The 27752-nt window shown below is 41.7% G+C and overlaps 1 protein-coding gene across 1 annotated transcript in view; it reads left to right on the top strand.

Annotated features, from left to right (window-relative positions):
- LOC122544294 (arf-GAP with coiled-coil, ANK repeat and PH domain-containing protein 2) overlaps positions 1-27752 on the top strand; it is a 129139-nt gene that overhangs the window by 89319 nt on the left and 12068 nt on the right. Inside the window, exons 11-17 of the mRNA XM_043683385.2 lie at positions 5333-5384; positions 7351-7451; positions 13424-13532; positions 14291-14490; positions 15809-15878; positions 16541-16635; positions 16760-16959. Of these exons, the coding sequence (XP_043539320.1) occupies positions 5333-5384; positions 7351-7451; positions 13424-13532; positions 14291-14490; positions 15809-15878; positions 16541-16635; positions 16760-16959 (827 nt within the window). The remainder of the gene's footprint in view (positions 1-5332; positions 5385-7350; positions 7452-13423; positions 13533-14290; positions 14491-15808; positions 15879-16540; positions 16636-16759; positions 16960-27752) is intronic.

The raw sequence follows: 27752 nt of genomic DNA, 5'->3' as shown, positions 1-27752 counted from the left end.
GAATAGGAACACACTTAAGAGGGAAATCAGGAAGGCAAAAGAGGACATGAGATAGCATTGGCAGATCAGGTGAAGGAGAATTCAAAGACAGTCTACAAGTACATTAATGACACAAGGGCAACTAGGGAGTGAATAGGGCCCCTTAATTAATAAGGCTCGGGATGGTGAGATACTAAATGAATATTTTGCCTCAGTATTTACTGTGAGGACAGACACAGAAGCTAGGGAACTTGGGGAAATGAATAGTGATGTTTTGAAAAGAGTCCACATTACAGAAGAGGTGGTGCTGGAGGTCTTAAAATGCGTAAAGGTAGGTAAATCCTCAGGACCTGATCGGAGGTATTCCAGGACATTGTGGGAAGCTAAGGAAGAAATTGCAGGACCTCTAGCCAAGTTACTTGTATCATCTACGGCCACGGGTGAGGTGCTGGAAGACAGGAGCGTGGCTAATATTGTGCCTTTATTTAAGAAAAGCTGCAAGGAAAAGCCAAGGAAGTATACGCTGATGAGCCTGATGTCAGTGGTGGGTAAGTTGTTGAAGAAGCTTCTGAGAGACAGGATTTACTTGCATTCGGAAAGGCAAGGATTGATTAAGGGAAGTCAGCATGGCCTTGTCCATGGGAAATCATGTCTCTCAAACTTGAATAAATGTTTCAAAGAGGTGACCAAAAAGATAGATGAAGGCAGAGCGGTAGACATCTACATGGACTTTAGCAAGGCCTTTGACAAGGTTCCACATGGTAGACTGTTAGTAAAGTTAGGTCCAGGTACAGCTAGCCAATTGGATACAAAATTGGTTTGATGATAGGAGACAGAGTGGTGGTAGAGGGTTGTGTTCAGACTAAAGGCTTGTGACCAGCGGTGTGCCACAGAGATCGATGCTGGGTCCACTGTTGTTTGTCATTTATGTAAACAATTTGGATGAGAATGCAGGAAGCATAGTTAGTAAGTTTGTAGGTGATGGTGCTATAATGGACAATGAAGAAGGTTATCAAAGAGTACTGAGATCTTGATCAGCTGGGGTAGTAGTCCAAGGAGTGGCAGATAGAGTTTAATTTAGATAAATGTAAGGTATTGCATTTTGATAAGACAAATTGATGCACAATTAATGGTTCGGCCCTGGATAGTGTTGTCAAACAGAGAGACCTAGGGGTTCAGACACATAGTTCCTTGAAAGTGGCATCACAGGTAGACAGGCTGGTGAAGAAAGCGTTTGGCACACTTGCTTTCACTGGTCAGAACATTAGGTACAGGAGTTCGAGTATCATGTTGCGGTTGTACAATACATTGGTGAGACCACCTTTGGAGTACTGCATACAGTTCTGGTTGCCCTGCTACAAGAAGAATCTTATTAAACTGAAAAAAGGTGCTGAAAATATTAACAAGGATGTTACCGATACTGGAGGGTTTGAACTATAAGGAGAGGCTGGCTAAGCTGGGAATTTCTCCCCTAGAATTTGGGAGGCTAAAGGGTGACCTTATAGAGGATTATAAGATCATTTGAGGCATAGATAGGGTGAATAGCCAAGGTCTTTTCCCCAGGAGAGGGGAAACAGAGCATATATTTAAGGTGAGAGGGGAAAGATTTAAAAGGGATCTAAGAGGCAACTTTTCACACAGAGGGTGGTGCCTATGTGGAACAAACTACTAGGTGAATTGTTGGAGGTGGGTACAATTATAACATTTCAAAGGCACCTGGATGGGTACATGAACAGGAAAGGTTTAGAGGGATATAGATCAACCGCAAGGAAATGGGACTAGTTCAGTTTAGGCATGGACGAGTTGAATTGAAGGGTTTGTTTCCATATTCTATGACTCTGAGTAGCGAATTACACTGTGTAATTCACTCCCATTGGGTTTAGGTGAGGCAAATATCATTGATGCATTTTAAGGGGAAGATAGATAAACACATGAGGAGAAAAGAATTCGATTAGAAGGTTATGTTGTTTGGATGAAATAGGATAGACAGAGGCTTATGTGGAGTAAAAGAGCCATCAGAAACCAATTAGAACAAATAGCCTGCTTCTGTATTGTAACTTTTATGTCATGTTCACAAGCTCCAAATGCCCTGAAACACTCTTCCAATCCATAACCTCTCTGTGCATTCATAGAACATAGAGCAATTCAGTGCAGAACAGGCCCTTCGGCCCTTGATGTTGCACCAACCTGTAAACTAATCTAAGCCCATCCTCCTACACTATCCCATCATCATCATCATCCATGTGCTTATCCAAGGATTGTTTAAATCTCCCTAACGTGGCCAAGTTAACTACATTGGCAGGCAGGGCATTCCACGCCCTTACCACCCTCTGAGTAAAGAACCTGCCTCTGACATCTGTCTTAAATCTATCACCCCGCAATTTGTAGCAATATCCCCTCATAAAAACCGACATCATCATCTTTGGAAAAAGACTTCCACTGTCTCCCCTATCTAATCATCTGATGATCTTGTATGTCTCTATCAAATCCCCCTTAGCCTTCTTCTTTCCAATGAGAACAGACCCAAGTCTCTCAGCCTTTCCTCATAAGACCTTCCCTCCAGACCAGGCAACATCCAGGTTCAAATCAATAATTATCACTGTCCCTTAATCATTCTACTTAGACTGATTTCTTCTATCAGAGTGTTGAGAATCTTTAGAATTCTCTACCCCAAAGAACTGTATAAGCGGAGTCATTGATTATGTCCAAGGCTATGATAGATTCTTAAACTGTAGTGGTATCAAGGGTTGTAAGAGAGCCCTTGATTCAGGCCAGATCAGATTGGCCAGGAATCTAGAGAAGGCAATTGAAAGAACTAAAGAAGTAAACCAGCAAGGTCCTTCAAACCCAATGGCAAGAAATACACTCCAACAGCAACATCATCTTCCAAGACAATTAATCCAGCATCAAGGTACTTACTATTCCAAATCAGCTACGTTGGGCAAGATATGACATTGTATGCCTGACCATAGATTTCTAAAGTAACTGGGAGAAAGTGAGGACTGCAGATTCTGGAGATCAGAGTCAAGAGTGTGATGCTGGAAAAGCACAGCAGGTCAGGCAGCATCTGAGGAGCAGGAGAATCTTCTTAAGCAACTGGTCTACTTGAAACCCAATCAGAGAGAGATCCTGGAGAACTACATTTAGGGATGTCCTCAAAACATCCCTAAAGATTTTACATACATTCCTGCTAATTTATGGTCAGCCCCAAAATGGAGAATGTCTTTATTTGGAAAAGCATCAAACACATTGAAAGACTTCTACCAGACAATGCAGAGGTGAAAGCCTGGTGTCAGAGGGAGCACAAAAGCCTTCAAATCCTCATTTGACCTATCTTTCAAAGACCTATCTTTGGGCGGCACAGTGGCTCAGTGGTTAGCACTGCTGCCTCACAGCGCCAGGGACCCAGGTTCGATCCCCGCCTCGGGCAACTGTCTGTGTGGAGTTTGCACATTCTCCATGTGTCTGCGTAGGTTTCCTCAGGATGCTCCGGTTTCCTCCACAATCCAAAGATGTGCACAACAGGTGAATTGGCTGTGCTAAATTGCCCATGGTGTTAGATGCATTAGTCAGGGGTAAATATAGAGGTAAAAACAATGACTGCAGATGCTGGAAACCAGATTCTGGATCAGTGGTACTGGAAGAGCACAGCAGTTCAGGCCGCATCCAACGAGCAGCGAAATCAACATTTCGGGCAAAAGCCCTTCATCAGGAAAAAGGCAATGAGCCTGAAGTGTGGAGAGATAAGCTAGAGGAGGGTGGGGGTGGGGGTGGGGGTGGGGAGAGAGTAGCATAGAGTACAATGGGTGAGTGGGGAAGGGGATGAAGGTGATAGGTCAGGGAGGAGAGGGTGGAGTGGATAGGTGGAAAGGAGCTAGGCAGTTCGATATAGGGTAAGGGAATGGGTCTGGAGGTTTGGCGTGGACTTGTTGTGCCAAAGGGCCTGTTTCCATACTGTAGGGAATCTAATCTAATCACTAACCCCACATGTGGCAGAGTCTATAGATTGACCATTGGACTTATTAGCCATTTCAAACCATTGAACCAGAATGAAATCATGACATCCAAAGATTAGATTAGATTAGATTACATTACAGTATGGAAACAGGCCCTTCGGCCCAACAAGTCCACACCGACCCGCCGAAGCGCAACCCACCCATACCCCTACACCCAACACTACGGGCAATTTAGCATGGCCAATTCACCTGACCTGCACATCTTTGGACTGTGGGAGGAAACCGGAGCACCCGGAGGAAACCCACGCAGACACGGGGAGAATGTGCAAACTCCACACAGTCAGTCGCCTGAGGCGGGAATTGAACCCAGGTCTCTGGCGCTGTGAGGCAACCACTGTGCTAACCACTGTGCCACCGTGCCGCCCAAGATGTGCAGGTCAGGTGAATTGGCCATGATAAATTGCCCGCAGTGATAGGTGCATTAGTACGGGAATGGGTGGGTTACTCTTTGGAATCGAATCGAATCTAAACTAATCTAAAAAGAATCCTTAATCTCAAGGAACTGTATAAAAAGAACAAAATACAGAATGGCATGCAGATTCAAGGGCCATAAAGACTACTCCTGCACTTATTTTCTTATGATTAGAAGACGTCTCACATCTGTTCAGCTACCTTTCTTCCTAAGTTTGATTGTCTTTTGAATCCCAAAAATCTCATTACAGGAAAGTGTGTTTTTTTAATTCAGCCTTCTCCCATTATGGTCCATACCTACACTAGATTTGTCGGTCACGTTTATACTGGTTGCACAAGGAATGCAATTCAGTTTTCTAATGGCTGTACTGGAAATATGTAGGTTGATGATGAGCAGCAAGGAACACAGATCCATACTGAAGAACACAGGCTATGGGTCATCATTTGAAAGGGAAAGTTAGAAGCAAGGGGCAAAATCTTATAGGAGCCTGACTGATATGGGCTATGGCAAAGTTTGTGGCAGAGTCGCACAAGCAGTCCAAAAAACTCTTAACTCTTTGCATCTTCTGTGCATCTGCTCATGCCGAACAAGTTTCTCAGTAAGGAGCGGAGAGTTCCATATTAGGAAGGATTATTGCTTGTTATGCACCTTATTGACTGCATATCTGACCTTATTAATATGCATTTTCCTATCTTATCAATTCAACATGGGAATCAGATTGGCGACTCTGGCTTACTGCTGGCTGCAAAGAGCCTCCATGTGGTTCAGCACAACATGGCGCCTGAGAACTCTCGGGCACTTCCAGCATTGAGAATATTGAAATTTAGTTTTGGCTGAGGTGACCTCTAGATTTAGGTCATCTTCAATGTTTGCTTGGGCTTATCTGCTTGTCTTCCCTCATCATTGTTCTGTTCTATATTCACAGACGGTGGTTTTCCATTCAAAACAATCAGCTGGTCTATCAGAAGAAGCTCAAGGTGAGTTGGGTTGCTTGTCAGCTTATTACTATGAGGTAGCTTACTTGCATCTCCTTCATTTCTAAATCATAAACCAACTCCAGGGATATTACCTGGACCAAACTGCTCTAACCCTTTCTCAAATGTAAGATCACACAACGCCAGGTTATAGTCCAGCAGGTTTATTTGGAAGCACTAGCTTTCAGAGCGCTGCTCAGCTACCTGATGAAGTAGCAGTACTCCAAAAGCTGGTTCTTCCAAATAAACCTGTTGGACTATAACCTGGTGTTGTGTGATTTTTAACTTTGAGAAAGCGAGGACTGCAGAGGCTGGAGATCAGAGTCGAAAAGTAAGGTGCTGGAAAAGCACAGCAGGTCAGGTAGCATCCGCGGAGCAGGAGAGTCAACGTTTCAGGCATAAGCTCAATTCCTGATGAAGAGCTCATACTCGAAACATCACTTCTCCTGCTCCTCAGATGCTGCCTGAGTGGCTGTGCTTTTCCAGCACCACACTTTTCGAATCTGATTTTTAACTTTGTCCACCCCAATCCGGCACCTCCACATCATGACTAGATAAATGGTGCAAGTGAAATTAAAAGTTGCTTTTCTGCAACACCCTTCACCACCTGAGAACATTCCATAGTTTTTTAATAGCCACTAAAGTATTTGAAATATTATAATGTAGGCAATTTTGCAGCTAATTTGCACACCACTAGTACCCACCATTAGCAACAATAACTAGAGTGATGTTGATTGTGGAATACATATTGGCCAGAGAATTTCTTTCTTTTGATTAGATTACTTACAGTGTGGAAACAGGCCCTTCGGCCCAGCAAGTCCACACCAACCCGCCAAAGTGCAACCCACCCAGACCCATTTACCCCTTTACCTAACACTACGGGCAATTTAGCATGGCCAATTCACCTGACCTGCACATTTTTGGACTGTGGGAGGAAACCGGAGCCCCCGGAGGAAACCCACGCAGACACGAGGAGAATGTGCAAAATGAGATCTTTTAAGTTTAGCCAAGAGGGCAAAGAGGCACTGTTTAATTGTCAAATTAGAAATAAAGCTCTTCTAACTATGTAGCATTCTCGGTTTGAAAACACATCTACTGCAGAGAAGTGCTATCCACAGAACTACATCAAAGACATAAAGTTTAAAGGAGGTAGCTTAGGCTCAATATCAGGCAACACAAAATTGTTGGATCATGTCAACCAATGGTCTATTTCTCTTCTATAGATTCTAGGTGATTGCATGAATGAGTTAATTTGTGTTCATGAGAAAGTGCAGATGTGGTGGTGTTACTGGCTAGCAAAACCACAGCCCAGAGTAATACGTTGGGGACTTGGGTTTAAGATACACCAAGACATCTAGTAAAATTTAAAATCACTTAATTCTAGAATTGAAAGAGAGTCTATTACCAATTATCATTGATTTGGTAGGATGGCAAATTAATAAACCAGATCAGCGAGTTTGACTTTTAATAATTCTTGGAAGAAGTCTAGAAAACCACTGAGATTGAGGTTAAGTGTCAGCCTTGCCTGAAGTGCCCACAAACCGTTAAAAAAGAAACTTAAAGATTAGATTACATTACAGTGTGGAAACAGGCCCTTCGGCCCAACAAGTCCACACTGACCCGCCGAAGCGCAACCCATCCATACCGCTACATTTACCCCTTACCTAACACTACGGGCAATTTAGCATGGCCAATTCACCTGACCTGCACATCTTTGGACTGTGAGAGGAAACCGGAGCACCCGGAGGAAACCCACGCAGACACGGGGAGAACGTGCAAACTCCACACAGTCATTCGCCTGAGGCGGGAATTGAACCCGGGTCTCTGGCGCTGTGAGGCAGCAGTGCTAACCACTGTGCTACCGTGCCGCCCACCAGAGAATGGAAGATACCTTGAAACTGTGAATTGTGGACTTTGCTAACCCGTTGAAAGAAGCTGTAAATTCAATTCATTATTTTCAATGATACAGGATAATCTAACGGTTGTGGTGGAAGACCTCCGACTGTGTACAATCAAGTCTGGTACAGACACTGAGAGACGATTCTGCTTTGAGGTAGTCTCCCCATCAAAGTGAGTGTGAATTGGCCAATGCCTGTCAAATCTTTTAATGTTTTCATTGATTAGACTAGATTCCCTACAGTGTGGAAACAGGCCCTTCAACCCAACCAGTCCACACCGACCCTCCAAAGAGTAACCCACCCAGACCCATTTTCCTCTGACTAATGCACCGAACACTATAGGTAATTTAGCATGGTCAGTCCACCTGACCTGCACATCTTTGGAGTGTGGGAAGAAACCCGCACAGACACGGGGAGAATGTGCAAACTCCACACAGACAGTCGCCTGAGGCTGGAGTCGAATCCAAGTCCCTGGTACTGTGAGGCAGCAGTGCTAACCACTGAGCCACTGTGTTGCCCCTTCATTACCATTCCTTCATTTTCAGATCTGTTCCATCATAGAATAAAGTAGATAATATCTTTAATTGTTTTTAAAAGCTTGTTTACAACATCCAAATCTGTGGGCTAAACTTGGCTAGATGGCATCCATGTGGGACTTGGAAACGTCAGCCCATGTTACATATAGCATTTGGAGAACAGGCACAAGGTTGTTCTGTACCTTTCATTAAGTTGGGTACATTGCTCCATATCCTTTGATACCTTTGCCCACAAATATTTAAAGCTCCCTTTTTTTTTCTTCAGCAGTCTCAGCCTTTTGGGGGGAAAATTGTTTTTTTCTGTTCAAAGAGTTAGCCAGTTATTTCATTCATTCTCCACGGCCTTCGAATGTTTACTTTTGAAAGTTTTTTAAAATTTAATTCCCTTTCAAAGTTACTAGTGCACCTGCTTACATCACCCTTTCAGACAGAGCATTGCTCTCTGTGACTTTTTTAAAAAACTGATGTCCCCTGTAGTTATTTTGTCAATTATTTTAAATCAATGTGCTCTAATTATACAAAACTTCTGACAATATTACAAGAATTCTCCTAATTCACTATCAAAACTCCACATAATGTTTGAAGATTCTGCACTTCAATTAAATTTCCCCATAGCCTTTTCTGCTCTAATGCAAAAACAATCTCAATTTTGCTGGGCCTAGTAAATAATTTAAGGTAGTCAGACTCCTCCTTATCCTGAACTATCCATCCATGAAAAAACTTTGTGCACAATAATAAACAAGATCCTTTCGACAGAAAGATTAAGAGATTGATGAGGAAAGAGCATTGCTCATTTCTGTCAAGTTCAATAATAAGTGTTGAGGAATCAGATACAACCTGACAATCGTCTAGTGTCTATCAATAGAACTTGGGATACAGTAGCTTTGCCTAGACTAATGCACCAAACATTAGAAAATCCACCCACAAATCCACGTTAAGCAGAGCTTTGAGATAGTCGAGCCAAGTTCCTATCTAACCTGATTTGCCCACAAACGAGCTCTGTCAAAAAGAAATGAAAATTCTGATTTTGTGAAAATGTCGTTACTTTTTCTCACACCTTAAATGCATGACATTGTACAGTAAAAACTCTCTCAAAAATGCTTGACGTTAGGACTGATAAATCTCTAATCTTTTTCAACTTAGCACAAGACCATAAGACAGATGAGCAGAAATTAGGCCATTTAGACGATCAAGTCTGGTCTGCCATTCGATTGTGACTGATAGGTTTGTCAACCCCATTTTCCCACTTGCCCCCCATAACTTTTGATCCCCCTGGCAATCAAGAACTTATCTACCTTGGTTTTAAATATACTCAATGATCTGACCACCACAACTTCTTCTATGGCAGTGAATTCTATAGTTCACCATTCTAGCTGAAGAAGTTTCTCCTTATCTCTGTTCTAAAGGGTCTTCCCTTTACTCAAAGGCTCTCGAGTCTCCTACCAATGGAAACATCTTCCCAACATCCACTCTGTCCAGGCCATTCAGTATTCTGTAAGTCTCAATCAGATTCCTCTGCATCCTTCTAAACTCCATTGAGTACAGTCCCAGAGTCCTCAAACATTCCTCATATATATTAAGCCTTTCAACCCTAGGATCATTCTCATGAACCTCCTCTGGACCCACTCCAGGGCCAATATATCCTCCCTGAGGTATGGGGCCCAAAATTGCACACAATACTCTAAATGTGGTCTGACCAGAACTTTACAAAGCCTCAGAAGAGCAAACCTCTCGAGATGAATGACTTGTATTTGCCTTCCTAAGTACTGTCTCAACCTGCAAGTTTCCCTCAACAGAAACATGGACGAGGACTCCCAAGTCTCTTTGCACTTCAGATTTATGAAGTTTCTCCCCATTTAGAAAATAGCCCATGCCTCTATTCTTCCTACCAAAGTGCATCACCTCACACTTTCTCACATTATATTCAATCTGCCATATCTTCGCCCACCCTCCTAACCTGTCTACATCTTCCACTTATCTCTGTACCATCCCAAACTTAGCAAGAATTTCCTCAGTTCCTTCATCCAGATCATTAATGTATAAAATGAAAAGCTGCGTTCATAACACTGACCCTTGTGAAATGCCTCCCATACTGAGAAGGTCCCTTTTATCCCCACTCTCTGCCTTCTGCTAATCTTTCAGTCATGCTAGTACCTTGTCTCTAACACCATGAACCCTTATCTTACTCAGCAGCCTCTTGTGCAGCACCTTGTCAAAGGCCTTCTGGAAGTCCAGGTCAATAACATCCATTGGCTGTCCTTGGTCTAATCTGCTTGTAACCTCCTCGAAGAATTCTAGCAGATTTGCCAGACATGGTCTCCCCTTGATGAAACCATGTGACTTTATCCTATTTTACCATTCACTTTGAAGTACTCAGAAATCTCATCCTTCAGAATGGACTCTAAAATCCTACCAACAACTGAGGTCAGGCTAATTGGCCTATAATTTCCCATTTTTTGCCTTACTCCCTTCTTAAATGAGGGGATATGTCAGCAATTTTCCAGTCCTCTGGGACTCTCCCTGACTCCAGTGATACTTGAAAGATTATTACTGAAGGCTGCATCATCTCTTCAGCTATCACCTTCAGAAATCTGGGGTGCAGTCCATCTAGTCCAGGTGATTTATCTATTTTCAGACCTTTCAGTTTTTCTGGTACCTTTTCCTTGGTGATGGCCACTGTACTCATCTCTGTCTGTTGAATTTTGGGATATTATTTGTGTCTTCCACCGTGAAGATTGATGCAAGATACTTGTTTAGTTCCTCAGCCATTTCCTCGTTCTCCATTGCTACTTCTTCAGCAGCCCAATGTCCACTTTTGCCTCTTTATCACTCTTTATATATCTAAAGAAACTCCTGCAATCGTTCTTCATATTACTGGCTAGCTAACTCTCATATTTAATCTCCTCCCTCCTTATTATTTTCTTCGCTGTCCTCTGTAGGTCTTTTTAAGCTTCCAAAACCTGTGGCTTCCCAATGCCCTTCACTGCATTATATGCTTTCTCTTTTGCGTTAACGTTGTCCCTGACTTCCCCGGTCAGCCAGGGTTGCCTCATCCTCCCTGGGCCACGCTTCCTTTTCCTCGCGATGAATCTCTGCTATGTCTCCTGAATTACTCCCAGAATCCCCTGCCATTGCTGTTCCACTGTCTTTCCTGCTCGGCTCCTCCCCCAGTCAGTTCTGGTCAACTCCTCTCTCATACCTCTCTAGTTGCCTTTAATCAGCTGTAATACCATTATATCTGATTCCACCTTCTCCCTTTCAAATTGCAGAATAAATTCTATCATATTATGGTCACTGCCTCCTAAGGGTTCCTTCACCTTAAGCTCTCTTATCAAGTCTGCTTTCATTGCACAACCCTAAATCCAGAACTGCCTATTTACTAGTGCTACTCCAAAAACCCATCTTCTAGACATTCCACAAATTCTTTTCTTGCGATTGTTACGACACGAGGTAAACCCTCCTGTTTAATTTAAAACCAGCAACACAGCAAAGATTTATACCATGCAATAATCTGTAGAAATTCGAGTGGCCACGAACTATTTAAAGTAAAAATTAACAACTTTATTTCCTAAAGTATAACAGAGAATAATTAACTAACAACTATTAACCATTCCTTACTCTAATCTATCTGCTACCTTCCCTTCTATAAACTAGTCTGATAAAACTCCCAATTAAGATTTATAAACACGACTTCTTATCTCAAAACCCAGCAGCTTTCATTCTTCTGTTCAGATCTTCCTGTGTCTTCTTTTCTTCTTCTTAGGAATTTCTACATTACAGGTTACTGATCGATAAGGTACCTTTTTAAGAGAGCTATTTTTCAGGCAGTCTGTTTACATGCTGGTAGCTTGGCAGTTCTCCTCCCAACTGGTCAATTTTCCCCAGTCTTATACACCCAAAGCATTGGATTGCATCATTGGCTTTTAAGATTTTCAATATAATCAATTCAAACTGGATTAGAGTTTGATATTTTTGGGGGTATAATTTAAACTGATTGGCCGAATTCAAATTTGTTTTTGTCTCCAGGCAATGATCTAATTGAGTTGTTCGACCAAGTGTTACATTGTTGCCTTATTGAGAACACTTGGTTCCCTGTCCGGTAGTTTGGCTGCTTTTAACTTTCTTAAAGTACACGCACATCTTCGTAACATGATCCACCACCTAACTGTCTTTGAGTGAGTGCAATACAGTTGACCATATTGTCAATTCAAGTCAAACATATTTCGTGCAGAATTATATTTTATTTTGCTCAAAAACTGCATGAATCCATGTCAGACTCTGTAAATTCCTTTTTTAGAAATAGAATCAGTCTGAACATTGGGGCACAGATTGGGGCAGCTCACACCTTCATATATTATCTGAGACGACATGGCACCTATTGTTAAAGTTAACCTGAGAATGTAACTTTTTTAAAAAGTTCTGGGATTTACATATGAAAGAACTGAAATCAACACTGTCATTCTAAAGGATGAGAGACTTAACAAACAATCCAGACCTTTTTCAATATATAATTTCAGTTACATCACACTGTAAATGTTTGCTATAAATCATGTGTCTTATGATCTTATACTCTACAATCACCTGATGAAGGAGCAGCGCTCTGAAAGCTAGTGCTTCCAAATGAACCTGTTGGACTATAACCTGGTGTTGGTGATTTTTACCCTTGTACACTCCAGTACAACACTGGCACCTCCAAATCATATTTCCTGTGCTTTCATGCTGCAGTGTTTCAGAATGGTCAACAAACTCACTGGTGGAAGGTCCCACTATTTCACACTGCGATTTTCCACTGCATATCGAGTCATACAAATTTCTCTTTGTCTCCAATCTATTTTAAACTTTCTCTATAAGTTTAACCGTTCCTGCAGGTGAACATTCTTTCACAGAGGTTTTGATCTTGATGTTCACTCTTAACTTGCCTGTGATTTCATGTTCCAGTGAGTTGAACTCTGCTCTGATTTGTTGCCCTGGTCATATGCATGCATGAATTCAGCTAAAACAATTTGGTTTATCGTGGGCATCTTTTGATTGTACTTACTGTTCTGTCATTGGGAATGACTGAAAGCTTCACCTCAACCAGTGTTTCAGGTTATCCAAATTTGTGTTACCACGATTTCCCTGTATTATTGAACTAGTAAACCAGAAAGCATGATTTCAAATTGATGTTTAAAGATATCTGAATTCAATTTAACACATCTGAAAATAAAAGGCTGTACCAGTAAAAGTGACCACAATCTATCAGATAGTCACGAAACCCTAAACAGTTCATAATGTCCTTTGTTATCCTTACCCACTCTGGTCTGGCCCTCACAGGCTATTGCCTCTTGTGTTTAGTGAGAGTCAGTGTCTGTAGAACCATACAAGAAACAGACAATAAATATGCACCTTACCAATTAGCCTCACATCCCATAATAACTAAACAGCAATCAGAGCCTCAAACTCCATGAAGGGCAACGTTTGACTGAAATATCCCTCATGTTTCCCTTCACACATACACGAGTGCTGCTGTCAGAACACTGTTTTAAACAGTAGTCGTTTTAACATTTACAAGACTTGCAGCCTTGATGCAAGTTCCCTGTTCTTATGCTCTCCTTATGTTCCCTGGCAGGAGCTGCATGCTTCAGGCTGATTCTGAGAAACACCAGCAAACCTGGATCCTGGCGGTACAATCAAGCATTGCAACAGCCTTTAATGAGAGGCGAGAGGACAATTATACGGTACAAAATAAATTCATTGAAACTTCGCAATTACAAGTTCCACGCACAAACACTGAATCTCACAGGGGTATGGATTCCATGCATGCTGACACTCAAGAGGCATAATTCCAACATATTAGCTGTCACTAGGATACTGATCCCGTACATTCTTTCACTGGAATATGGTTGCACACACACTGACTCACTGGAATTTGGATTCTACACACAATGACTCTCACAGGAATATGGACTCCCCGCACATTGTGTGTTCCACTCACAATGATAAATAATTATGCAGTCATTAATTCTCACTTGGTAATGTTCACAAATACTGATTCTCAATGGCAGGGGTGGGGGCAAAGCCACTACAGTTTTCCATTATGTTAACAAAATGGACTTCTTTCATTTCTGACGCTGCAGACTGTAAAATATTCAATAGCTCATCACAGCCGAAGTGAATGCCTGACATCACAGAGCCATATATTTCCAGAGTGACTAATGGACTGTGATCAGGAACAGGAACCCAGCTGATTTTTACACTTCTCTAAACAAGAAGTTAGTCATGGTCCCTTGATTACCCTCCTCCAAATTGAAATCAAGGACCAGAATGTGAGTGAAATTTGGTTTGTGTGGTTCAATGCCCATAACTTTGTCCAGAAAAACTGTTCAGCATCCTTCCTGAAAATTATCCTGGCTCTGCTCAGCTACGGACTACATTTTTTTAAAGCATTTCTCAGTGTTATCTATATTTGTTAGAGTTCAGCTTGGTGTCTTTTCAGAAGTTGGAAAGGACTTCGTCTATGTCTACAGGAGTTTTGGATTTCTCAGACGAAGCAAGACCCGGAAAGGAAAAGGGTCTGGAGCAGGTGCAAGCTATCCCAGGGAATGCCCAGTGCTGTGACTGCAATGAACACCTGCCAGAATGGGCCAGCATCAATCTTGGCATCACCCTCTGCATAGAATGTTCTGGAATCCACAGGTAAAGGGCAAGAGTCAGGCACATTTGCCAACTCACCCAAATTTTAATTTGGTGCAGTCGCTGAATACACCCTTTGAGGTGACTAAAGTATTGAGTAGAACAAAGTATGATATTAGATATAGAGGCTTTCAGACGTATTTGGCGAAGTTCTTTAACAGTTTGAACTAGTTATACATGAAACTCTTAATAAAGGCAAATTATTGGCAAGGATTAAACAATACAGGCGGCATGGTGGTTCAGTGGTTAGAGTGGAGAGTGTGGTGCTGGAAAAGCACAGCAGATCAGGCAGCATCTGAGGAACAGGAGAGTCGACGTTTCGGGAAAAAGTCCTTCCTCAGGAATGAGGCTTGTGAGCTTGGGGTAGAGAAATAAATGAGAGAGGAGTGGGGTTGGGGGGAAGGTAGCTGAGAGTGCGATAGGTAGATGGGGGGGGGGGGTGATGGTGACAGGTTGGAGAGGAGGGTGGAGCAGATAGCTGGGAAGATGGACAGGTAGGACAGGTCATGAGGGCAGTGCCAAGTTGGAAGGTTGAATCTGGGATATGGAGGGGGGAGGGGAAATGAGGAAACTGGTGAAACCCACATTGATGCCATGGTGTTAGAAGGTGGAAGATGAGGCAATCTTCCTCCAGGCATCGGGTGGTTAGGGAGTGTCGATTAGCACTGCTGCCTCATAGCGCCAGGGACCCAGGTTCGATTCCCACCTCAGGCGACTGTCTGTGTGGAGTTTGCACATTCTCCCCGTGGGTTTCCTCTGGATGCTCCGGTTTCCTCCTACAGTCCAAACATGTGCAGGTCAGGTGAACTGGCCATGAGAAATTGCTCATACTGTGCAGGGATGTGTATTTTAAGTGCATTAGTCAGGGGAAATGTTAAGTAATAGGGGAATGGGTGTGGGTGGGATAATCTTCAGAGGGTCGGTATGGACATGTTGGCCGAAGGGTGTGTTTCCACACTGTAGGGATTCTATTCTAATACTGATTACAGAACGAGTAAGTAATTCAGTGTTCTCAGTTATTTTCTTTCAAAACCCTTGTTACTTTAGCCCAGAGATTCATATTCATAAACTTTCCAGATTTTATTCTCCTGTGGTTACCTATTAATGGGATTGTAAACTCTGAACTTTTGAGCTGAACGCTGGGAACAAGTAACAAATCTAAGTGTTCGGAATAAGCCCAGCACTGATCTTGAGGAACTTCTTGTAAGAATGTCAGGAGTGGGATGAAGCTGTAACTGTCAGAAAAGAGGCTAAAGACATGACAACTGGAAGTATGTACTGAGCAAGAGAGAACTAATTTTGGTTCTCTTATTTCTGTCAGGAGTCTGGGAGTCCATTTTTCCAAAGTCCGATCACTGACTCTTGATTCCTGGGAGCCTGAATTGTTAAAGGTCAGTACTTTCCAGAATTAATATAGTTTAAACTATATAATATGGGATTTCTTACATTTAGAACATAGAACATAGAACAATATAGCACAGAACAGGCCCTTCGGCCCTCGATGTTGCACCGACCTGTGACCTTGGATTTCTACATCTGAATTCTCCTTTACTTTTCCTATGCCCCCCTCTTTCTCTCTGCTTTCCCTCCCTTCCTCTCACCTTTATCCCACATTCATCTTTTTGTCCCCACCCTTTGCTTCACCTTTCCCTTCCTCTTACTCCCCCCTCCATCTTCTTTGCTTCCCCCTTCACCCTTTTCTTTGTTCTATCTCTTCCCTACGGCTCCTATTTCTTTTCCCTTTCCCTTTCCTGTTCTATTTCCCATCTCCACCACGCTTCGTCAGGCTCTCCCCGTTTTCTTCCCAATTCTCCTCCCAGGTTATTTTCCCTGAAGCCCTATCCACATCTGATTTTAACCCCCACCTCTGTTCCACCCCCTCACTCATCTCCATTTCTCACTGTTTATTGTGTCCCACTCCCCTGGCCCTCAACCTGTGTTTACTCATCAGATCTCTCCTTCATCGCTGAGCTTTCACTACTACCCCAACCCTGCTTTGATTTTCCCGTCACTCTGTCATCCCTTTCACTCTTTATGTTTCTCTCGCAAACAGCTGATGTGTGAGTTGGGGAACTCTACCATTAATCGGATCTATGAAGCTCGAATTGAAGAGATGACAGTGAAAAAGCCTCACCCTGGATCTCCTCGGTAAGGATTATATTTTGAGGATAACATCTGTCTTAAGATTGCAAAGGTCTTTTTCTACCATGATCCTGAAAGTTGATAAAAGGCACAGTGAATAACAGCCTCGTTCACTACTCTCCTTCCTTAGACAGGAGAAAGAAGCCTGGATTCGGGCCAAGTATGTGGAGAAGAAATTTATCCACAAACTTCCAGAAAGTGGCATCAGACTTCGAAGATGCAGCTTGAAGCGAAATCAGCGTACCAACACTCTGGAGAAAGCCCAAAAACCTGAAAAACCACCAAAACCTTTCCTGAAGCCAAGAGGGAAAACCTCGTCCTCGAACTCAGGTAAGATTGAAATTTCCTTTCACTTAAATACCATCGACCACAGGTCATTACCATTTGCTGTGCAAAGGTGGCTCAAGTAGTTAGTGCTGCTCACAGCGTCAGGGTCTCAGGTTCAATTCCAGCCTCAGGCAGCTGTCTGTGTGGTGTTTGCACATTCTTCCCATGTCAGTGTGATTTTCCTCCGTGTGCTCCGGTTTCTTCCCACAGTCCAAAGATGTGTGGGTTAGGGTGGATTGGCCATGGGAAATTGTCCCATAGTGTCCAGGTTAGGGTGGATTGGCTGTGCTAAATTGACCCATAGTGTCCAGGGATGTACAGGTGAGGATGGATTGGCCATGGGAAATTGTCCCATAGCATTCAGGGATGTGTAGACGCATTAGGCAGGGATAAAACGGTTGGGGAATGGGTCTGGGTGGGATACTCTTTGGAGGGTCGGTGCAGAGCTGTTGGGCTGAAGGGCCTGTTTCCACACTGTAGAGATTCTATGAACAGTACTTCTGAAAACAGTTCTTCCTCACATACACCAATATCTCGTCAAAAAACTTAAATTGATGTCCTATAGGGCTTGCATCATCAGTTAATAGGAATGGAAACCTAGATGATTTTGTTCTTCTTAATCAGGTCCATCCTCCGCCCCTTTGCTTTTAGAAGAGCTCTAGGTTTTCCAACCTTATTTTGTAACTAAAATCTGTTATGGACCAGGACAGACCCCCTCAAATCATTTCAAGAAAGTAGTGTGGACACTAACTTTGCTAGTTGTTTGAAGCAGGTTTATAGTAGATATTCCAGAAGAGATGCAGTTGGCCAACCACTCAGTTCTGAACAAAACAGAATTTATTTGCGATATTACCGAATGAAACACAAACAAAAGGGTACAGACAATAGAGTAACTTAGCCTGTCTGAAAACCCAACAGAGTATCCCCACTTAATGATGCTGTTCCAAATTCCTGCAACAATCCCCATAAACACCCCCTTGGCAATTAAGGTAAAATCAAACCCAGGGTCTTCCAGGAGCGATGTCAGAGAGGGGGAGGATCAGCATGGAGCTGTTTCTTTGGGTCTAGCAGCTTCACCACTGACTGCTCGCTAAAACCAAAGCAGAGAAAAGCTGAGCTTGGAGACAGGCCACTCCCCTTTCATTGTACAAGTTCTTCTTTAAACTTGAAAGCCCTTTTCCTGAGGCAGTATCGGTTAGCTATAATCAAATTGGCCCTAAAACCCTTCAAACCTAGATCTCTCAGAGCCTGTGTCTTTACAACCACTCTGAAAACAGAAACCAAGGGTAACATTACCTTGTTAAAGGAGCAGCATCATCACACCTCCCCACTTAAAAAAAATGAACCATCAATATCCAAACATAGCTTCATTTTAAAACCCCTTTATCTTCAATTGTTAGTATACCACAACAACCATATAAATTACATTGACAATAATTGTGCAAATATGCCCTGCTACACTCTGTTTCAGTTTGTTGTATTCCTGCCATCGAACACCTCCGTTTCTCATTTGAGACTCGAAAAGGCGTCAGCAATCATGTTTTCTTGTCCGGCCACATGCACAATTTTGAAATTGGCTGTAACAGCATGCTCCATCTAAACAGTCTGACGTTTTGTCCTTCAATTTCTCCACAAACTTCAGTGGATTCTGATCAGTGTATATGATTGTCTCAGATACATTACTGGGAACATAAACATTGAAATGTTATGACGTTAACACCAAGTTCAAAGACTCATAGAGTCATAGAGATGTATAGCACAGAAATAGACCCTTTGGTCTACCACGTCCATGCCAACCAGATATCCCAACCCACTCTAGTCCCATTTGCCAGCACATGGCGCACATCCCGCCAAACCCTTCCTATTCATATACCCATTCAGATGCCTTTTAAATGTTGTCATTGTACCAGCCTCCACCACTTCCTCTGGCAGCTCATTCCATACACGTACCACCCTGTGTGAAAAAGTTGCCCCTTAGGTCTGTTTTATATCTTTCCCCTCTCACCCTAAACCTATGCCCTCTATTTCTGGACTCCCCCACCCCAGGGAAAAAGACTTTGTCTATTTACCCTATCCATGCCCCTTATGATTTTATAGACCTCTATAAGGTCATCCCTCAGCCTCCGATGCTCCAGGGAAAACAGCCCCAGCCTGTTCAGCCTCTCCCGATAGCTCAAATCCTCCAACCCTGGCAACATCCTTGTAAATCTTTTCTGACTCCTCACCTGTCAAATATTTATGCTGATTAATGTTCAATTTCCTTGAGAAATAACTGATAGGTCTTTCTATCTCTCATCATCTTCTTGCAAGAACACAGCACAGACACTCGCATCACTTGCGTCGATAATCGCCTTAAATTGACTTTGCGTAATTAGCTGTGGCTAATACCGGGGCAGTGGTTAACACAGCCTTCAGGTTGTCAAATGCCTTCTGACAGTCCGCTGTCCAATGAAACTTCTTGCCTTTCTGCAGCCACGCTGCTAAAGTTTGGGATGAATTTTCGATAAAACCCACTCAATCCCAGGATTGCCTTTTCTGGCAATAGTCCTTCAGGGGTACATAGCTCCTCATCTTTCAACATCAAAGATTGAGAGGATCCTGTATCTCTTAATATTGTAACCTCTTTACCTGCTGCTCCTGGCCTATGTGAGTACACTTTACCCTTGAAGGTATATGGTTTAAGAAGATCTGGTACTTCCTCCTTAATCAACCTCTGACCAAGTTGTACATTCTGGTCAGCTTTTTAGCCTACACTGTGCTTTCCATTACCACTCTGACAAAATTCACTGGCTTATCCTGTTTTTCCTACATCTGGTTTCCCAGTGCTTTTCCTGGCCCAGCAACATTGTGATTTCATGTGGCCTACTTTATTGCAGTGAAAGCACCAGAGCTTTTTAACTTCTCTTTCCCCTTCAAGGGTTTCCTTTTGTACCCTGTGGTAAGTTATCCTCATGATCTTCACCAAGATCTACTTTTCTCTATCCACGTGAGGATTTCTCTTTGTCCCAACTTCTATCCCTCACGGATTGAAATTGATTTTGGAAGCTAAACTTTGAATTATGGACCAACTCATAATCATCAGCCACTTCAGCTGCTAACCTTGCCGTTTTTAACTCTCTGCTCTTCTGCATAAGTTCTCACTACTTCAGAAGTGAATTTTTGAACTCCTCCCAAATAATTGTCTCTATGAACATCATGGGTTTGCTCTATTTTAATGCCTTTATCCATCTATCAAAATTATTTGTTTGATCCTTTCAAACTCGATATCCTTAGTTTCCTGAAACATTATCTATAGACTTCTGGCACAAGCTCACATGCACTTAAAAGGGCTTTCTTCACCTCCTCATACGGCCCAGATACATCCTCTGATGGTGACGTGAATACCTCACTAGTTCTACCTACAAGTTTTGTTTGGATTAACACAAGATGATTGGCCACTGCATTTGTTTAGCTAACTTTTCAAATGAGATGAAAAAGGCTTCCACATTCCTCTCATCGAAGTTAGGCAAGGCTTTAAACAGTTTCTCCCCAGCCCTTTAGCTACCATGGGTTTGCTCATCCTCACTCTCTTCCTCACTAAACTTCCCTTCAGCCTTCATCTCCATCCATTTCAGCTGACTTTCCTGTCTCAGTGCCAATTTCTGAAGTTAAAACTCCCTCTCTTTCTTCCTTTCTTTCTTCCCTCTCCTTTTCTCTCTCCTCTCTGTCTCTTTCTATCTGTTGTCCCTCTCTCTCTCTCTCTTTTTCTTTATGTTCTGCTAAAAGATTCAGGGTTCTTTTTCCATTTCCTCTGCTTTTAATCATAATTCAAACCATTTCATTTCTGTTGCCTGTTCCTTGCCTCTAACAGAAGCTGCTTCATTTTCAATTGAATTTTAGCCATCTCGAAAGATTCTGATGGCTTTTCCAACAAATTTAAATGCTGAGCTATTGCTGTAATTATCTCTCCTTCCCACACAGAAGGAGGTAGCTCCAATCCCAGCTTGTCTGCTAATTCCAGCAGCTTGGCCTTATTCTCTTTTTGTGAAACCCCCAAAGTCACTTCTTCCAACCCCAGAAAACTCTTAGTGACTGAGAGAGCCATTGCTATCCCAAGCACTGTTTAAACCAACCAAAATGAACACGCAGAATAAAAGATACTCACACCTGCCACTCGCTGCCTCTAAGTCCAACAACACGAATCCCAACTGGAACCATTGAACAAATCCCAGACAAGCCCTCAATCTGTTATGGACCAGGACAGTCCCCCTCAAATCATTTCAAGAAAGTAGCATGGACACTAACTTTGCTAGTTGTTTGAAGTAGGTTTATAGTAGATATTCCAGAAGAGATGCATTTGGCCAACCACTCAGTTCTGAACAAAACAGAATTTATTTGCGATATTACCGAATGAAACACAAACAAAAGGGTACAGACAATAGAGTAACTTAGCCTGTCTGAAAACCCAACAGAGTATCCCCACTTAATGATGCTGTTCCAAATTCCTGCAACAATCCCCATAAACACCCCCTTGGCAATTAAGGTAAAATCAAACCCAGGGTCTTCCAGGAGCGATGTCAGAGAGGGGGAGGATCAGCATGGAGCTGCTTCTTTGGGTCTTGCAGCTTCACCACTGACTGCTCGCTAAAACCCCAAACCAAAGCAGAGAAAAGCTGGGCTGGGAGAACTGGCCACTCCCATTTTATCGTACAAGTGATTATTTCAAATCTTGAAAACCTTTTGCCTGAGGCAGTATCTGTTAGCTATAATCAAATTGGCCCTAATACCCTTCAAACTTAGCTCTCTCTGAATCTGTGTCGTTACAATCACTCTGAAAACAAAAACCAAAGATAACATTACCTTGTTAAAGGAGCAGCATCATCACAAATCCTTCATCCCTATAGTAATTCTGGTAAACCTCCTCTGTACCCTCTGCAGGACACTCATATCCTTCCTAAAGTCCAGTATCCATAAATGGACACCATAATCTGGTTGCAGTCTCACCAGAGCTTCATATAGGTTAGGCGTAACTACCCTGTTTTCATCCTCAATGTCTCTATTTATGGTGTGACAAGATCCTAGAAAGTTTTCTAATTATTCTTTCAGTATGTCTTGCTACCTTCAAGATTAATATACATTAATTCCCAGATGTTTCTGGAACTGCGCTCTCTTTAGCACTGTACCTTTCAGTATGTACTACCTCTCCCTAACCCTTCTGCCAAAATGCATCACCTCACATTTCTCTGTATTAAATTCAAATTACCAGTTGTCTATCTCTTCCAGTAGCCCATGCCCTGTTACAGCTGTTTGATATCATCCATGTTGTTTCCCACACCTCCAAGTTTGATATTATTTCTGATAATAGCAAAGCAACACGAACCTACAGGATCATGATATAAGATTGCACGATTAAAAGACAGAGCTAAATGAAGACCTCATGGAGATGATTACATGATGGACAATGGAAGGATCTTGCAAAACAACCGAGGAAGTATTAGATAATCTGTAGATACTCGCATGGGTGTGCTGTGTTAGCTCGGCATAATATGGAGACTTCATACCAATAAGACAGAATCCTTATCAGTTCAGCTCAGAAAAACAAACTCCGGGGAGGAAAAATAAATTCAATACATTCTGGAAAATTACTTTAATGAACCCAATCAAAGCACTTCGCTTTCAACGATACTGTCAGTTTATAAACTGGATAGATCAACTAGATACTGTATAGATTACAGAAAGGTAAATGCAGTCAGAAAATAAGATTTGTACTCATTCCCACTATTGGAAGACTGTATTAACAGGAAAAGATAGTAAAGATAAACTATTTCTAGTGGTTAGGGATTCTAAAACTAGGGGGCATAGTCTCAGAATTAGGGTAAGCTATTCAGGAGAGATTTCTACACATTCTTATACACAAAAGGTGATAGATGTTTGCAAGCCTTTTCCACAAACATCAGCAAATGCTTAAAATTGTTGATTTTAAGTCAGAGATAGATAATGTTTTGTTAAGCAAATGGTAGGAAGGAATATGAGCCAAAAGCAGATAAATGGAGTTAAGCCACAGATGAGCCATAATCTAATTAAATGTGGAACAGGCTCAAGGCCAAAATAGTCCACTCATGTTCCTGTGTTTCTATGGGTTGGCAGTGCTGTGTTCCTTTCTGACATAAATGTATTGAAGTGGTACTGGCAAGTGCCCTGAACATCAAACAAGAAGAAGGGTCACAAACAGTTTCAAGTAATGCCATTTGGATTAAAGAATGACCAAACTACATTCCAAAGGCTAATGAATCAAGTCATAGCTGAAATTCATAATTGCACATCTATTTTGGCTTTGAGATATATAATAACATCTGGGAGGAACATGTCAGACCAGTAGCAAACTTGCTAAGAAATTACAGTTGGCTGGTTTTGTAATAAATTTGCCCAAAAGTGTATTCACAAGTGCAAGAGTAACTTATTAGGACATACTTCTCAGTGGATGTACTCTACAAAAGAGATTTTGAGAATGTCATTGTCTTCAATTTTTTGAAGTTTATGTTTGACATGATAACAGATGTACAGTACATTAATCTACAGTGACAGTGATCCATTGGTATTCATTCATAAGTTCAAAACTTGAAATGTAAGACTTACTCAGAATATATTACTTCAACCATTTAATGGTAAGGTCATTCATATTTCTGGAGCAAATAATGTGGTTGCAGATGCATTGCCCAGAGTGTAAAATGATGGTATAAGTTAAAGATTTAAGAAATGCTGAAATTTTGTATTTTTGTTTGGAAGGGGGCAGGAGGTGGATGAACAGATAAAAGTCATGTGTTTTGTCATCTTTGCATCATGTATCTCATGATAAAACACTTTTTCTGAATCGTGTTTCATCTCAATTACCAAGGTATATAAAGACTATCATTAAATTTTTAGGTCTCAGGCATTCCTTCAGACTATATTAGACAATAACAGATTCTCTTTATCCTTTTAAATCTTTTTTTAAATTAAATAAAACAAGTCATATAAAATGACAACATATTATATCCCCATTTCTTCTGTGCATATTGGCATTCCAAGTATCCCTTTTCCAGTATGGATGGCAGTTTCTGAGGATTTGCTCTCTTGTTTTACAAATAATCTCTAGCTGACTCCTGCTATCCACCCATTCCAATTTGGAGATTTCTCCATTCTCCAGTCTCTGTTTTAAAACTACAAAATCAAGCCTCAGTATTTTCCCATTTGCACAATTGTTGAGTGTATTTTATTCCATAGCAAAGTACTATCAATGTAGCACTCAAAGTGTGTTGCTACTCAATTGCTTTTTACAATTTCCTCCAATATTTTTGCAGAGAAACACCATATCCACAGCCTTAACAAAAGCGAGTTTCTGTTGCTAAGTACCTTCCTTTTACAAATCTGATCTTTTTACCTTCCGAAGCTAAACTGCAATATTTTCTTCCCCATCTCACAAGAAGAATTACAAACTCTCCTGTACTTAAGAATCCATCACAGATTGCTTAGGAAGCATGATGAAAAGCATGATGAGGTTTCTGGCATTTCACACTGATACAAACTTTAACAAAAAGCTTTATTTTAAATGTTTTTTTTCAATGTCTTGTTTACCAGAACATCTCCTATGTTGGGATTTTTCATAATTTTATTCAACTGTATTGCTACAAAACTCTCTCATCTGGTTTTGTTTGGGTACCAAGTCAATTCAGCTGTCCGTTTAGACTTTGCATTTAGTCCATTTCAGTTTTCTAAGCTGCTACATTCTTTTTCTGAGGCCCTTTGACTAATAACAATGAGCCTAACATTTCCCAGGTAAGGTTGCTAAAGTGACACAGTCATTTCAACCTGATTTCCAATCCAATTTGTGAAAAAGCTCCAGAATCCAACTTGGAATTCTTCTTTAAGCCCACTTATCACAATGTTTTCAAGTTTCCTGCTTCCACTCAACAAACAATTATTCACACACAACATAAAGATGCTTGAAAGCTGCTCCTCATGATAAAGTCTATTTTTAACTTGACAGCCCAGTTTTAACAAGGCACACCTCGTTGAGAAGTACCAAACTGGAATGGCAGTATTTAGGTAAAATACACATTAATTTTGCTTCACTATTTGGTGGCTTGTTTGGAGGACTAAGAAACAATATTATTTAATCTACTCTTCCAAGCATTTGTTACTAACAAAGCCAACAACTAAGTGTTTTATTCCCTTCTATCTTCATATTCCCACTCCATGACCTAACTTCCTGTCCTTACCCTATATGTTCAACCAGCTTTTACATTTGCCAGTGGCCTTCTTTGCCCGACTTAATAGTCACATTTCTCCACTGGCTAGCTCCTTCTGGTGTGTTATCATTCCCAAAAGTCTGAGATTAATGGGACTCTCAAATTTTCTAACATTAACCCGATCTTTATTACTCAGAAACCTGGTCGCAGTTTAGCCGGTCTATTCTATATTATGTGGACATGCACACCACTGGTCATAAGGCTCATTTTCAGGAAATAGGTGGGTAAATCATACCCTAAAACTTTACAGTTTGACTCAACCACCCTCCACTACTACTGTTATACATTACAGGATAGCTGTTTTTAAACAGTTGAAGTCCATACTTTCAGCGAGAGCTTCATTTCAGTTAACCATACACCACAAAATTCACACTCCACTGATTCTTAGTTCCCCATATTTATTCAATCAATTCATACCCAATTAACCCTGTTCACTTATTCTATTAAATCTCAGATCAATATTAAGTAACAGTGCCACTTTAAACAGCTGCAGGACATTTGTAAATTGACCCACTATGCTGTTCCAGGATTTTCACTCACCAACAGTGACAAGTCAGCATGGTGAGTGACTTGGAGAGGAACCTGCATATGGTGACATGTATGTGTTTCCATTTTCTTTCTAGATGGTTGTGGTCATGGGTTTTGAAGTTTCTACCAAAGGTGTCTTGATAAATTTCTCTGGTGCCTCTTGTAGATGGTACATATTGCTGCATCTGGGTGTTGGTTGTGAGAGGAATAAACATTTTTGGATATCACTCAAGAGTGCAGTTTTGTCCTGGATGGTGTCAAGCCACTTGAATGTAGTTGGAGGTGCATTCATCCAAGTGGACAGGATTCCATCCTAGTCCTTATTTGTGCCTTGTAGATGGTGGCCAAGCTATGGGGAGTTAAGAGTGTGGTGCTGGAAAAACACAGTAGGTCAGGCAGCATCCAAGGAGCAGGAGCATCGACGTTTCAGACAAGAGCCCTTCATCAAGAATTCCTGATGAAAGGCTCTTACCTGAAACGTCAATTCTCCTGCTCCTCGGATGCTGCCTGACCTGCTGTACTTTTCCAGCACCGCACTCTCGACTCTGATCTCCAGCATCTCCAAGTCCTCACTTTCTCCAAGTTATGGGGAGTCAGGAGGTGAGTTACTCACTTCAAGGTTCCTAGCCTCTGACCTGCTCTTGTAGATTAGTATTAATGTGGCTAGTCTGGTTCAGTTTCGGCTCAGTGGTAACCCCAAGGTTGATAGTGGGGGATTCAACAATGTGCCATTGAATGGAGAGGTGTTGCTTAAATTCTTTCTTGTTAGAGATATCCATTGGCTGACTGGGAATTGTGTGGGCAAGAATGTTACTTGCACAGATGTTGCCAGGGAGAGTATCTCTACCAATCAGAATCCCCTTGCCAACCAATCAGCCATCTCTTCTCATGTAGCATTAAGGTTGGATTTTTTTTCCCTTGAGTTGGTATTCTTGCAACATTTTGTTATGAGTGCAAGACAGAAAGCTTTCACAAAATGTCTTTTTGCAGCAATATTCAACATCTATACCTTAATCGATTCTTGCTTGGATAGATTGTTATGAAGATGTGGGTGTACTGTACCTGTAAGAGAGTTAAATGTGAGCAGAACTATCCAACAGCACCAAGTGTTCTGAATAAGATACAATGTAACATGTGGTCCAGCAGCTAGGATAGCTGGTTGCCCAGAGACAAAAACAATTTTGAATTTGGCTAATCAGTTTAAATTATACCCCCAAAAAAACAAACTCTAATCAAGTTTGAATTTAGTATATTGACAATATACTAAAAGGTAGAATTCAACGTTTCATCTATTTTTTGATCAAGAAAGATGAATTGAAATGTTCCTTTGAAAGGATTGAGATTAGATTATATTGGAACAAAGGCCCTTGGAGGTCCAGTTATATGTCTACAGTGCTATGTAGTTTTGGTGTCATAATTTTGATTTTAAGGTAGAATTGCTTCAGAAATAATTCAAAGAAGGTTCACTCAACTCATTCCTGCGATGAGGGGCTTATCTTATGAAGAAACATCGGACAGTTGGCCATTAGAAATTAGGGGTTTGGAAGAATGATTTAGATTTACATTACTTACAGTGCGGAAACAGGCCCTTCGGCCCAACAAGTCCACACCGACCCTCCGAAGAGCAACCCGCCCAGACCCATTCCCCTACATTTACCCCTTCACCTAACACTATAGGCAATTTAGCATGGCCAATTCACCTAACCGGCACATTTTTGGACTGTGGGAGGAAACTGGAGCACCCAGAGGAAACCCACGCAGACACGGGGAGAATGTGCAAATTCCACACAGACAGACACCTGAGATGGGAATTGAACCCGGGTCTCTGGCGCTGTGAGGCAGCAGTGCTAACCACTGTGCCACCATGCCACCATAAAAAGAGCTAGTACTATTGAAACAAAAACTTCAGGGGACTGGGAAGGATGGATACCCAGAGAATGGTTCCTTTTGTGCTGAAGATTAAATTTAGACGACATACTTGAAAAATAAAGGATGTTACTT

The sequence above is a fragment of the Chiloscyllium plagiosum genome, unplaced genomic scaffold, assembly GCF_037043375.1.
Source record: "Chiloscyllium plagiosum isolate Xiang-an unplaced genomic scaffold, Cpla_swu_hap1 HiC_scaffold_44, whole genome shotgun sequence".
Taxonomy (NCBI): Eukaryota; Metazoa; Chordata; class Chondrichthyes; order Orectolobiformes; family Hemiscylliidae; genus Chiloscyllium; species Chiloscyllium plagiosum.
The sequence above is the reverse complement of the archived record's forward strand: the minus strand, read 5'-3'. Positions and strand labels throughout refer to the sequence as shown.